We start from the raw sequence: 13,780 nt of genomic DNA, 5'->3' as shown, positions 1-13,780 counted from the left end.
CCACTGCAACAAGACAGTGATCTTTTAAATGCATATTTTATTACCAGGCAAATAAAATACTAAAACACATTTCTTTTTTTTCTTTTTTTCTTTTTTTACAAATCTGAATAGAAAGCTCCCAGCTCTGGTAGATCCATCAGGGCAGTCCACAGGTGACAGAGGAGTACTGGGAAACAAGCTGGTTGTTAGTCTTTGACAGTGTGCAGTTCCTACCTTCTGAAAGTTCTTTTGGCACATACCAAAAGGAAGAGGATTTGAGAGAAATGAGGGTGATTAAGGAGTTTTTAACCGATGTCCAGGTTGAATAGTGTTACTTTAGAGATCAGATGTTTTCCAAATGCATGTAAACAACTATTTAAACTTAATAACTTACACATTTAAAATATTGCCAGAGTGTAGTATAACTGAGTGACTGTTTTGAGCTGACAATACAAGGCCTCATTTCTGCATTTGTCTTGGGTTGATAGGTGTATGAAAACACCTTTCTGTACATTATTCACAATATTTACAACTTCTTTTTTTTTTTTTTTTTTTTTACCTCCTCCTTTCAGTAAAAGGTAACCACTGCTGAGTTTTATTTTTGCCCCAGGAATCAAACCCCGTGATTCCCATGGCTGTAAAATGTACCGAACACAACAAGAAGGGAACGTAAAGTTGCTGCTCTCATGTTCTCCTTTAAGACTTTGCTTCCAAAAGTTGCTTGATGTCTTTAATGCCTTGTTCTGCTGCCACGGTGATGATGTGGTCCAGGGCATTCATGTGGCCCAACATCTTCACAACCTCTCTGACTAGGTCCCTGTGGGCACATACGGGTTATATTAAAGGAAGCAACACAGGACCCATAGCATCAAAACAAAATTGTAAAGGTACTGATCAAGGGACATCATCTATAAACCCTTGTTAGTAAACAGATAGTTAATATGTGATTTGACCAAACAACCCTCACATTTTATCCTTGTTAAAAACACCTTCCATAATATTCCAGCAGATGGGGCTACAACTAAATTCATTAAAAAAAAGGGGACATGCAGTTTGTACATGCAGAGTTCAGTAAAGCCGCTTACTTGGCACTGCGCCTTTCCACATCAGACATGCCCAAACTGCTGCGATGCAACGAGCTGGCCAGGTGGGCGAGGTAGCGACAGAACGGCTCCAACTGAGGCAACGTCTGCTGGCCCTTCAGCCCTGAGAACCACTGCGCTGGCAAACACTCCACTACCTGAAAAATGGATCAAAAGGAGACAAGGAGGAGCTCTGTCATACTTTTTAGTGACTCACAAACAGGTGTGTTTGTCAAGTGAAGACTCTTGAGGGGGAAAAAACAGCACAGGGAATAGAGGGCAGCCAATCACATGGACTTGGCCTGAAAATTTGCTTAATTTTTAGGCACAACTGACACACCAAGTCCTATAGAATATAGTCAGAAGTCTCTGGAATAACTCTGAAACCTTAGAAATAAGTGGGTAAATGCAGTTCGGGCCTGTGAGAAGTTAAGTTCTATTACAAATGATAATTTTCCCTGATCTGACACTAAACCTGCTGGGAGAAGTCTTGTCCAAATTAATGCCTATCTGTCTTCTTTGCAATGCTGATGGTGTGTATCTTGACAACTTATTCAACAGCAAGGGCTTCTATTTAAATAGCCCTGTGCAAAAAGTGTCACATTTTTAAATTGAAATTACACATGACACACTATTCGTTTTTACTCTCCTGGCCAGGGACAAAGTTGAGTGAATAAGCGTTAAAACTGAGTATACATTAAAAAGAAATTCAGTTTCATGTTCCAGTGCTATGTGATGCAGACCCTGCAGGTAAAACAGTGTCCAAAAGATGTCCACTGTCCAGTTAAACATTTTTCCTCTGTACATGCACATAATGATGTTCTTTATGTAAACTTTATGTAAACAGTGATATCATTTAACAAAACTTTTTGTTGTAAATATAAGTGAGATGCCTCACTTTTCCAATCACACGCTCTAGTTTCACATGGCCTACCACACATGAGACAAGAACAAAGAAGGGTGTGCCAGGTTTTATGACGAGTAAATCGCATTTGTCAGGACAGTCATGTACCATTAAGTTTTGTTCAGAAGGCTTGGATAAGACATCAACTTTTGACATATACTACATCAAAATATGACAAATTGATTTCATTCATGTGCCAAGATATGAAGATTCTAAATAGGTACCTGTATGTATTCATTCACACATGAAGCATGACACTACAAAACCAAAACTACTAAAAAATGTTTCCCATACCTTCTGGCACTTCTGAACATTGTCCTCCCCTGTATCTGTGGTCTGCAGCGCAGAGAGGATGTATCTATTCAGAGTGCTGTCCAATGCCAGATCCTTCAGACAGGAAATGGATAAGATGCCTTCCCACTGCAGGATGTTGCCCAGCAGCTATGAGGGAGCAACAGAGTTAGACTGGATGTACACCAGGGCAGCAACACAAAAGCTTATCAACATCAGTGTCAAAGTAGTTCTATGAGCTGCCTTAGATATACATGTTATCATCAGTGGTTAGTGTGCAGACTAAATCAAAGACACACAAAATTACAGATGCTAAGCATCCAACACAACTCAGCAGTACTGTAACAAATCAGACAAGACAACATTTTCGTTGTCTCCGCCTCTATGTTTTCTTCTGTGCAACTTGTCAAGTGTAACATTTTCAAATTGTACACATCAACCCCTTTTCCTTCATGTGGTGTAACTGTCAGTATAATTAGTGTTGGAATTAATTTATCTAAAAGCAATGCTGCCTTTACTCCACTTATGCACATACCTTAACACAGGACCAGAACTGCCTCTGGTAGAACAAGTATGGACTGCTGTTCTTGTTGTCCAACACACTAACAACAGCAAAAACACACGTTTAGTCAGTTATCGAGTTTCATCAGGTTAAGGAAACTGGACTAACTCCAATGTTAACAATTAAGAACATTACTTTTTGGGGTAGAGTGGAAGGAAGACGTCTTCATCCAGAGCCTGCCTGGTCCTTAAGACAATAGTTTTTAAAAGCTCCTGACAGAGGCAAAGGGGAAATCAAAGCGTTAAGAATTCTACTCCAAGAGGCAAAGGAATCTTTTATTTTGCAGATGAAGTTCATTATGTTTATGCGGACAGTGAGAGAGCAGACAGTACCTGCGTGTATCGGTTGTCCCCATGCAGCACAGTGGGGTAGCCTTTCATTAGCCTGTGAATGAAGCCCACCAGATGTGCTGTCTGACTGCTTGACAGCGGGTCCCACACTTGCTCTGCCAACACTGACACACACACACACATTTACAAACAATACATAAACACACACAACATATTTTGAACTGGTCTGCATTGATAAGTCTTAGTGTGCCAGGTGCAGCTGTGTACGTTACGCTACCTGTCAGTTTGGACAGGATGACCTTCTCCACAATTGCAGGCAGCAAGCTGATATCTCCATCTCCTCTCTGCAAAGTGCTGTGCTCCTCAAAGCCGTAAAACAACAGCGACTCAAACCACAGCATGTACTCGAAATTTGCACACTGTCCCTGAACAAGGGGGAGAAAAACAAAACAAAAGGATTTCAGAATTCACTCCTCCCGTTTCAAACATTTTTACACTTAAACACAAATACATGCTTTACCTCGAGAGGGTTCCATGTAATCAGCTGCAGACGGACTAAAGGGTTAAAGAGTTTGGGCAGACAGAGGCCTATGTAAGCATCTCTGTAGCAGTCAGCGTAGTTTCTCCTCCACACTTCAAAATGGGATTTGATGCAGTCAAGTGAATGAAAGTCCTCCACCACATCCTCAAACACTTTCTTACATTCCCTGATGATGCGATCTAGATGAGACACAAGGCTTTAGTTAGGCATGAGCTGCAGATTGTCTGAAGTGAACTATGTCTATGTTAAATCAAAATTAATCAACATATTTGCCAGTTTTCTTCACTATGGTCAATACTGTGACTTTGGGAGCAATTCAGTGATGTACCTCTCTCCATGTTGAAGCTGGTAATGTCAGTTGAGGTTTCCTCATCATCAGATGACAAGCCTTCTTTGTGCTCAGCCCTCTTTCCGTTCTGCTCTCTAGCTTGCCGCCGCCGAGTTCTGCACCCACCCACAAGCACAAAGACAGACAATTAAAAACCGAGGAACGACTCTGTGATGAACTCTATCTCTCGCGTTTTTAGCATTCTGCGATCTGAGCTTGTACCTTCAGTCCTGAAACGTGTCACAAAAACAAAACCTACAGGCCACAGATCATGGAAACATGTCTTTGAGTACGAGTGAGCCTCATACCGTCGCGCTTCTCTTTCTGCTATCCGCCTCTGACGACTGTGCTCCTGGTATGCTGCACGGTCTCGACCGAATGAGTCTAGACTAGGAGCCATGACAGCTTTATCTGCAAGAGACAGGAGCCATGTTAGAACCAGCAGTGAAAAGCTGAGACAAACCATAACCTCATTCTTATTATGGGAACTCAACATAACATGAGACAGCCAAATGATAGGCGTGAGGACTCTTTTAAACTCTGTAGCAGTAAACTCACGAAACAAGTTAAAATATTGCCTAATCTATTAATAGTACCACTGACAACAATAAATCATATTTACTACAAATAATTATGGTATCATTCGTTTTCTACTCACTTACCTGGCTGCAACTTCCTACAAGTCACAGTGAAAGTGATTGAAGACATGTCACTAACAGATTTTATCTTTACTTGGTGACTCATTGCTTGAGCTGAGTTACAACCACCCAGATGACTGTGAGACTCGGCCATTAAAGAGGAGCTGAAACAGCCCCTCCAATAAAACATTTCCCATGTACGTACTTGCTCACTCACTCACAATCACACCTCAATTAACTTTAATCACGGTGATAAGGGAATCATAATGAAGGAGTGGGAGATGAGAATGTAAATATCTCACACACACACACACAGAACTAACGAGGTCTGTTCAAATAAATCATAAAAACCTTCAAGATGGACTGACTTGAAAGGCTTGCAAACTCCGACGATTCATCTTTAATATCATCCTGTCTTCGTTGGACAAGTCGTGAAGCCCGTTGCCTTAGTAACTGGTGCATGGCAGCCTCCAGCTCCAGGACAGCAGGCACCTGAAAGATATGATGCCTTCTGTGACCTCTGACCCAAACAAAAGCGGGACTCCGAGTCACAGGGATGTCTTGCTGGAGGGACAAGAGGAGCATGATGGACAATGTAATACTGGAACCAAAATATCTGTAATGTCGGGTGAAAACCTGGTTTCATATTTCCATGAAGGCAAGCTTGAAAATTATGATCTTATGTTCAACCAGTGCTTTAAGATGAAACTATTGGCAAGTTAAAGTTGACAAGTTAAATTCTTTGTCATGTAAATACATTATAATCACAATATTTTTTTTATGTGAAAACCTATTCTGCCATAAAGCTCATTCTGAAAAACTGCAATGGTTTTTACCCAACACTGACAATACACGGTTCCAGTCTTGACATTTACATGGTATTAAGGACTCCATACGAATTCATACTGTTAAGGGTTTGTTAGTGTCTCGTTTCCAAAACAATGTCCTGTGCACTGTGTTACAGGGTTAAAACAGACATTAGTGTGGATGAGGAAACATGTCGGCAGCTGGTGTGCCACTCCCTTCTTTCCACGTAGTTCCACGTAGTTGTAGCTCTGCTGCTGGGGGCTCAAGACTGAATTATTCTGTTTAGACATGCATTTAATAAGTCACTATAAAAATACAGACTGTGTCAGAAACACAATTTCATTATGTTTCAACAAACTGGGCTCATCCTCTTCCACTATGTTGGATTCTCTTACAACTCCAACTCATCTTACAGTAACTTTATTTATTGTGTGAGTAATGACTAGTGTAAATGAATTCTGGTTAAGTAGCAGGAAACACTAAACAGTCTGATTAATGAAGTCAGAGCATTTTGTTTCTTCACAAAGTCCATTTGCAAAAGTCTGTTGCTGGGATAATAAATTGAAGTGCTATTTCCCAGTAAAATGAGAGCAGCTGTTAAGCAACGGGGAAATTCTTCGAGTGTGCTCCAAGACACTTAATTTTCAGCCAGCACTCAGCACTGTTAACTATCATTAATAACAGCATCTAAATAATTAACAACTAAGTCAAAACAACACTTTTATGAATCCCAATGTTTCACCATACAGACTTGAAAATCCACATCAAGTGGTCAGAGATCACAGACACAAAACAGAAAACAGCTAATCAGACAGCAGATAAATTCTCCCTTACCTTTTCACTGAAACACTCAAGCAAGTCTCCAACATACCCTCGCATCTCTTGCAAGAATTTATATTGATCTGCATTGTCATTAGACGAGCCCTCCAGCTGTCGTATGGTGCTCTCGGAGGCGGCTAGGTCATCTTCGATCTGTTTGTAGCGTTTGGCGTTTGCGTTGTGGCTTGCATGCATTTGGCCGAGCCTGCACACACACACACACACACACACACACACACACACACGCACGCACACACACACACACACGACATACAGGAAAAGATTGTAAGGATGACTTAGATTGGGCTGAGGACAAAAAAAAAAAACCTGATCTTAATTACTGACATATACTAAGCAGAAAATTGCTGTGGGGAGCACCACTCAACTAAACACAGAGACAAGATTAAAGTGATTTCCAGGAGACAAAAAGTTCAAAAATACAGCACTCCTGGTCAATTAGCAGTTTTAATTAAGGAGACTAGTGCAACCCCTTTCCCCTCCAGACCCCCACATTGCCTTTCTGGCCCTTAGATGTGTGGGCAGGTTTGGCGGGTGTTCAAGACCACAGCACACAGAAATGGCAGCAGCTGAGCTGAAGATTCACTGGACCTACCTATCCTGTAGACGTTTCTTTACCAGATCAATGGATACAGAGGTTAAGTCACTAACAGGAGCCCCATAATGTACAGAGCCATTGTCTGCTTGGCCTGTTGGCTTGCCAGTTTGTGGGGCCACGGTGCTGTAGGTGAACGGCACATTGTAGGAAGAGCCATAGGGCTGGCTTTCATAGCTGTTCTGGTAGTACACTGTGTTGTCCTCTGGCTGGTTGCTTTGGACCTAGTCGTTAAAAACAAGGAAAACACATCATGCTTTTAGTATTACAACTAATAGTACTGCTGCTGCAACTAAGGGTGGGTAATCTGATGATTTCCATTGAGATTGATCTTGAAAGTGTCCACAGCTTTTCGGGTGAATCATAGAGATCACAATAATTAATGTCTTCTTACTTCTATTGCCAAACTTCATAGAACCTCATTAACTAACAGACCTGCACTATGTGAACAAACCAACAGAGTGATGGAGCCAACAAGATGGCTATGCTGACTGGACAAATAAATTAATGTGGCTCTTCCTTGAGTGATGTACTGTAAAAAAAAAGCAACAACAGTTATAGCTGGCAACATGGCAGATGAGAAAATATTGTGTTTTAATAAGGAATTTTTGAAATTAACTGGTTATATTCAGGTCTGGTTATACTGTACAGGGCATTTTAAAAAATCTGAAAAAGTAATATAATTGAGATTGGGGATCGTGAGATTATTTTTTTTGGCCAGACAACCCACTTCGATCTGCATCATCAATTGTCAGAAGACATACAGGAAGACCAAAATATTTTATAGCTATTCTGAGATTTTGTACATCTTACCTGGGGTATGCTGATTCCTTTCCTAATCTGCTCCTGTTCCCAACGGCTCACCTCCTCATCCTGGCCTGTATCCAGAGCCTCGTCATCGCTACACTCAATACCTGTGCACACAAAGGGGATGTTCTCATCTTAGAGACAACTGACTGAAAACAGTAGTATATAAACAACCAACATGTCAGTTCACTGTTCTTGTATAGTACCTATCTCTTCAGCTATCTTTTGTCTCTGGCTTTTGTTCTTGACTCCGCTGAAGCGGATCCTCTTCTCTTCCTCATCTTCGTCGTCGCTGGCATCTTGGTCTTCCCCTACCAGACGTTTCTTGGGAACCTCTGTCTCTACCAGAGGGGCTTCACCTCCCAGCTCTCTCGCTAGTTGCCGGCGCTTTCTGGCTGCATGGATGAATGCAGCATCAGGGATCTCGCCTGGAGTAAGACAGAAACAGGTCTTGGCTTAAGTACTTGCGTGATTCTGCATACAAATAACTCCTTTCTGGTTTGGAGACACAGTGATGTATGCAATGAGGTGAAACTTCCAGTGTTCAGTGAATTATTACAGGGCCAACAATTCAGAGGATACAAAGTTCATTCTAGGATTAGCAGCAGAGCTTAATTTGAAATATAAACTGAAAACCAAAATCAGTGATTATTTCCTGATAGGTAGCAGCCTGGAAAAGCAGAGAAATCAGGATCAACTGTTGACCCAATCTTTACAGAAGAGCACCTAACATGTCAAATTTAAATACCTTTTCAATGTTTTGTCTATCACAACAGACACAAACACTTTGAGTGGGTGGGTGTGTGTGTGTGTGTGTGTAATACCTGGTCTCAGGCTGCCCAGGGAAGAAAGCGTGTTGAACGTCATTCCAGTGTTGTTGCTTTTCAATACTTGACTATGTGTCTGACCACCTTGACTCCTCGCCTCTTCCTCCAGCTCATCAGTACTGTCAACCTCCATCTCTTCCTCTCCCTGTTCACTTCCCGCTCTGCTACTAACTTCTTCTTTGATGGCAACTGCAGTCTGAGGTGGAGCTTCTAGGAAAACAGGAGGCAGATGCAAATGAGGATCTCAAAGATCTTACACACTTTCATCACATTACAGTCATTAACCGATGCTAAAGGATGAGAGAAAGAATAAGGTATCATATTGCTAACGTGACAGCAGAAATAACAGATAATGTAACGTATCGTATAGGCAGGAGGCTCACACCTGATTTGATTTCCTGTTTGACATGTCCAGACTTTTCCAAATCCTCCTTGTATTCTTTTTTCAGTTGTTTAACAATCTTCTTGCTGTGATTGGATTTCTTCACTCGGAACACCTCGGATCCTTCTGTTAGCACACAAATCATGCAAGAAAGTCAAGTCAATCATGTACATCATCCAGATTAAGACGGCGGTCTTTAGATTGATTCCCGGTCAAGGAAAGTAAATTACCTATCTATAATCGTTAAATAGATTATAAGATAAGAGTCACCGTGATTTGAAACCAAAAGATTAATAGATTCTTAAACCTGTTTGGACAACACGTTTTCTCCACCTCATTAAGGTTGACCGGCTAGCTAGTTTAGCAATGGTTTACAAAGTTAACAGTTACCTTCTTCATCGTCGAAACTTAGCAGACTGGCCTTCGTGGGTCCAGGTACAGCAGCTGCATCTTTGCATTTTTTGTCTTTCTTGACAGCTCTCATACTGTTGGCCTGGAAGCCGTTGCTATGGGAGTTATCCGTGGTGCTAGATGCTCCTGTAACGCTGTTACTGGATGTCTCCATAAACGGGATTTCCTCCACGACAGGCCCAAATGATGTCGGCGCCAGAGACGGCTGACCACTCTCCTCCTGTTCCTCCTCGTCGGAGTCATTCCTCCGTCGAAAATTAGCTCGCTTTGCCTTTTTAAACATTGTGTTTCTCTGCTAAATGCAATAGTGCATGCTCAAACGTGGGGCACCTTAAAACAGTGCTTCGGGACGAAGGAAATTGTATCCACACTCACTGCCGGCCATTTTCTGTCAGGTATCGCGCTTCTTCTTCGTTGCTTTCTTTGACGGACTGTGTTGCATTTCTTCTTCGCCTTCAAAAGTTAAAGCTGGAGATATGCGTCAGCAGCTCTTCACTGCCGCCAACTGGTCAAAACAAGTAGGCATACAAGTGCGCACCAGACATACACAGTAATTAGGTTGACATACACAGTAATTAGGTTAGTTACTTACTTAGTTAGTTGGCTTGTTAAATAAACAAATGAACGCAAAGCACGAGTAAAAAGTAATGTAAAATTATTTAGAATTCACGTAGAGATGGTAGAACATTGTACATTGCAAAAAGTAGTTGTGACAGTGTAAATCACTACTTTTTCATTTGTGTTTATTAGGAATATTACAGCGCCTGTACTATAGACGTATGTGTGTCTTCTGTATGGTTACGTTTATTATTTTGTTTCTTGTTCAATTTATACATTTAATGTACCACCCTTCTTATGTCTAAATAATCACTTAAACTAAATTAAATGAAAACTACTTATGATCCAAGACAGCACTGAAATTACAATTAGCTTTTATATTATGTTATTTTATTATTACTAAGTTAACTAGCGCCCAGGTGCTTGTTGCCAAGTATTAGCCTTAAAGATATCATAAACATGAACACCTAACATTTCTGATCTATCTGATCTGAAGTCTCTAAAAATAACCACAATAACCATTTTGACCTAAGTATTTACATGTGCTGTTAAATAACACAAAATATTAATTCTTTGTAGGACTCTGATGCATGTTTATTTGGATGGTTTAACCACTGAAATAATAGGTTGTACTCATCCATTTTGTATCCACTTTAGGCATATAATGCACTGTCTGCTTTTCATTTGAGCTTGGTATAAAATTAAATTGTTGTGAACATTCCAATGTTAAAATGAATCAGGTACATGAGCAATAGCTATAAAAAAAAATAATCTGTCATTTGTTTGAACTGTACCTATCTGTTAACTGATCTGTGAGATAAACACAATTACAGGTCACTAATTTAAGTTTGCAGTTTTGACACCTACAATAAATTAATAAATTGGATTAATAATAATAAATTTTGACATGACACACGAGGAAAAGCACAAGTTTAAATAATAACACGAATGATTTAGCTGCTCCTGTTTCAGAGTCGTGGTATTGTTCACATGGTCATGGCTTACTGGAACACGAGAACAAAACCAAACCAATCTTAATGTTATTATTAACATATCCTTTAGTGCTTTTCCTGCTGTGACAAGTCAAAATGTCTGCTGTCAAGAGTGTCTTCTGTGTTCAACTAAAACAAATCAAAGTCAGTTCAAGACACATGCATAGCAGTTTGTGGCTTGGTAGATAGATAAGTAAATAGATAGACAGATAGATAGATAGAGCATATACGTAAAGTAATACCTGTTGTATAGCTGCTGAAGTACTTTCATACGAGTGGCCTTCCCACACCTCTTTTCTCACAATTTTCCTTTCCCCTGCTTTTATCCCCCCCCAACATGTTTGGGCTATTTCTTTCACTTACCTACTTACGTGACAACAGCTTGGAGCCTGGAGAGGATGAAAGATCTCGATGCATAACCTACTTCTAAAATTGCTCTCGATTGCCACGGTATGTATGTTAAACACATCAGGGGCAATGGAGGAGAGGAGAGGATCACATGTCTCTCCTGATAGGAGCAGATAATCCACATTCTGAACTTTGATAGCATTCTGTTCCTTTAATAAATGTCAGACATGTGAGCTGCAGTTAGCAAGGTTCATTACAGAGCCATTACTTGACACAGCATCGTGTGTGCTGTGGTAGTGATAATAACTGCTGAAATTAAAGTGTCACCACAGATGAAGCTGGAGTGATATGTTGTGATTAATTAAGCTCAAGATGACCCTTCGCCATTAAAACGATAATTGAAGATAAATATCTCCCCATTAATGGTCGCATCTCAGTTTTAAAGTCCCAGAGTCCATTTTTCTCTCCATTACACATTCATCATTAGAGCAGAAATCTTATCCTATTGTGATGTAGTAAGATGTGCAGTCAGTCGCTGCTGGTGGTGCACATTTTCACTGGAGGCCAGAGTATGTTAGAAACAGGCCAGTAGCGATAATGAAGTGTTAAGTTAAGGAATATACAGCATGTGCTCACGAACATAACGCTAATCTGAATGTGGAGCTGTACATCTTTCAGTAGAACAACTGCTCCTAATTTCATATCAGAAAATCTGCCTTTTGGAGAAGGTCTGCAAAGCTGATACACAATTGGCTGAGTTTCCACATGTAATGTTAAATACAGAACGTACTGTAAGCCATCACCATAGCCTTGGTTATAAAATGGTACACATGTAAATTATAAATTATATAATACTTTAAGTACCAAAAGTAAACATACTCATGATATGGGATGACCCATTTCATGATAATATATTTTATTTTGGTGCATTATAGTGTAAAGTAGTAAAATGTAATGGAGTAAAAAGTACAATATTTCCTTCTGGAATCTAGTGGAATGGAAGTATAAATGAATGCAAAATTGAAATATTCAAGTAAGTACAAGTGCTACAGAACTCTACTTAAGTATAGTACTTTCCACCACCGTGAAAAGCCACGCTGCTTTGGATATACCCCATTAAATTTCACTCTTTAACTTAAGTTATGCCCTTTTCTTCATTCTGACATTCAGAATCAGTTAATATTTGCACATGTCTATCCTTCCAGAGTCACAGAGCTGCGCGACCGCCAATACTCAGGCAGACTTAAAGCTGTAAAGACCAAAGTGACCTGGTCTCAGCTGCACAAAGAATCATGCAAAGCTCAGGTGAGACAGTCAAACTTGATTAGATTTTAGTGCTTCAACTAAACAGGAATGTAAAATTAAGCCAAAACACCACTTGGGGGCACTGTAGCCCCTTGTAGGGGAAAAGCTGTGTCTTATTTGTGGCCAGGGTACGCTCGAAGTTCACTCATGTATAAATGCTAATGAAATACAATGACATTTCCTGATCCAGTGAATGTATGAAATAAGCCAGCATGAATATAGATGACATCAATACTGCTACTCAAAGCTTCATAAGGCTCATCAAATTACTCTCTTTGGTAAGAAGGAGCTGTTGCTATTTGAGCATTTCAGGTGATTATCTATATATGAAAAGCAATTTCATTTGTTTGAGACATATATCATTGCTTGGTTGTGTGTGTGTCCAGGAGACCATGGTTAACGGGAGTATGTCTTTCCTCTTTAAGGACTGCAGCAGGTGTGATGCCACTTTAAATGGCCCCCACAGGATACAGTAACTGTGAAAGCAAAGTTATAGGAACCAAGGTTTCATTTGCACTGATGGAACAAACATCAGGGTTGAATAACCCGGCTTATTAAATACACAGTGTGCGTGTGGAGGTAATGAAGATGGAATGGGATTTTAAAAAAAAGAGGCGCTGTGATAGAAGGACAAGAGGATCTACACCTACCACCTCTTGCTGAGGACTTCTATTAAAGCAAGCACATCAACTGAGACAAAATTAAGGCAGCAAGAATCATCAGTTTTTAAAATAAACATTTTATTTTTATTACACAAGGATCATATGCTCTTGCTTCCGTGAATGCAATCATTTTTTCAATAAAAGAGGAAGTCAATTTTCTCTAAAGAAAGAAATCTAATTTTGGAATTAGCTCTTCATCCGTCCCAGTGCTCTCAGGTAATGGCGTCTTTTGAAGACAACATTAATGTTGTGACACAAGCACAAAGTGTACAAAACTGCAAAATGACTGCTGACTAATTATACTTATCTCGAACAGGGGATCAGGATTCACTGAGGTAATTTCTGTTGAGACTCTCTGTATGCTTTGTGCTAGCAGAGTACATTATTCCTCCTGCAGCAGAGGAGGAATAACAAGTACATGTGCCATTCTCACTATTAATCACTGAGATGAAATCAAGTAACTGTCTGCTTCTGCTAGCAGGCACACAAGCTATTCGAACATAAATGGACCCAAAAGCTCTGACAAACAACACAGGTGTGGACTGTCTGACTCCACAGTTATTTTTAAAGAGAAGAAAGTGGTGCCATCCATTCTCGTGTATTGGTTAATGTGTTTTGTGTGCATGTGCAAGAT

The 13,780-nt window shown here is 40.2% G+C and overlaps 1 protein-coding gene and 1 long non-coding RNA gene across 3 annotated transcripts; one reads left to right on the top strand and one right to left on the bottom strand.

The window, feature by feature from the left end:
- Positions 1-14: 14 nt before the first annotated feature.
- paxbp1 (PAX3 and PAX7 binding protein 1) lies at positions 15-9,709 on the bottom strand. Of its 2 annotated transcripts, none has more exons than XM_046409803.1 (18): positions 9,261-9,709; positions 8,874-8,996; positions 8,486-8,698; positions 7,868-8,089; positions 7,668-7,768; positions 6,855-7,078; positions 6,257-6,446; positions 4,984-5,107; positions 4,286-4,388; positions 3,978-4,093; positions 3,629-3,828; positions 3,386-3,533; positions 3,151-3,272; positions 2,954-3,030; positions 2,792-2,858; positions 2,260-2,406; positions 1,065-1,219; positions 15-796 (listed from the first exon to the last, which is right to left on the bottom strand). In XM_046409803.1, the coding sequence occupies exons 1-18, from the start codon at positions 9,562-9,564 to the stop codon at positions 676-678; spliced, it is 2,757 nt and encodes a 918-aa protein (XP_046265759.1). In that variant the 5' UTR covers positions 9,565-9,709; the 3' UTR covers positions 15-675. The 2 variants fall into 2 exon arrangements, with proteins under 2 accessions (XP_046265759.1, XP_046265760.1); XM_046409804.1 differs by having other exon boundaries at positions 8,486-8,695.
- Positions 9,665-13,264, top strand: LOC124070181. The gene is made up of 4 exons (XR_006845156.1): positions 9,665-9,799; positions 11,213-11,281; positions 12,385-12,484; positions 12,910-13,264. It is a non-coding gene; the product is annotated as an uncharacterized LOC124070181 (long non-coding RNA).
- Positions 13,265-13,780: the final 516 nt, after the last annotated feature.

This window comes from Scatophagus argus, chromosome 14 (assembly GCF_020382885.2).
Source record: "Scatophagus argus isolate fScaArg1 chromosome 14, fScaArg1.pri, whole genome shotgun sequence".
Lineage (NCBI taxonomy): Eukaryota > Metazoa > Chordata > Actinopteri > Scatophagidae > Scatophagus > Scatophagus argus.
The sequence above is the reverse complement of the archived record's forward strand: the minus strand, read 5'-3'. Positions and strand labels throughout refer to the sequence as shown.

Coding starts and splice junctions, on each gene's coding strand:
- paxbp1 (XM_046409803.1), bottom strand. CDS start 9,564: ATGTTTAAAAAGGCAAAGCGAGCTAATTTTCGACGGAGGAATGACTCC. Junction 3,829..3,977: donor CAGCTTCAACATGGAGAGAG/GTACATCACTGA, acceptor TGTCTCATCTAG/ATCGCATCATCAGGGAATGT. Junction 3,031..3,150: donor GGGACAACCGATACACGCAG/GTACTGTCTGCT, acceptor TGCCTCTGTCAG/GAGCTTTTAAAAACTATTGT.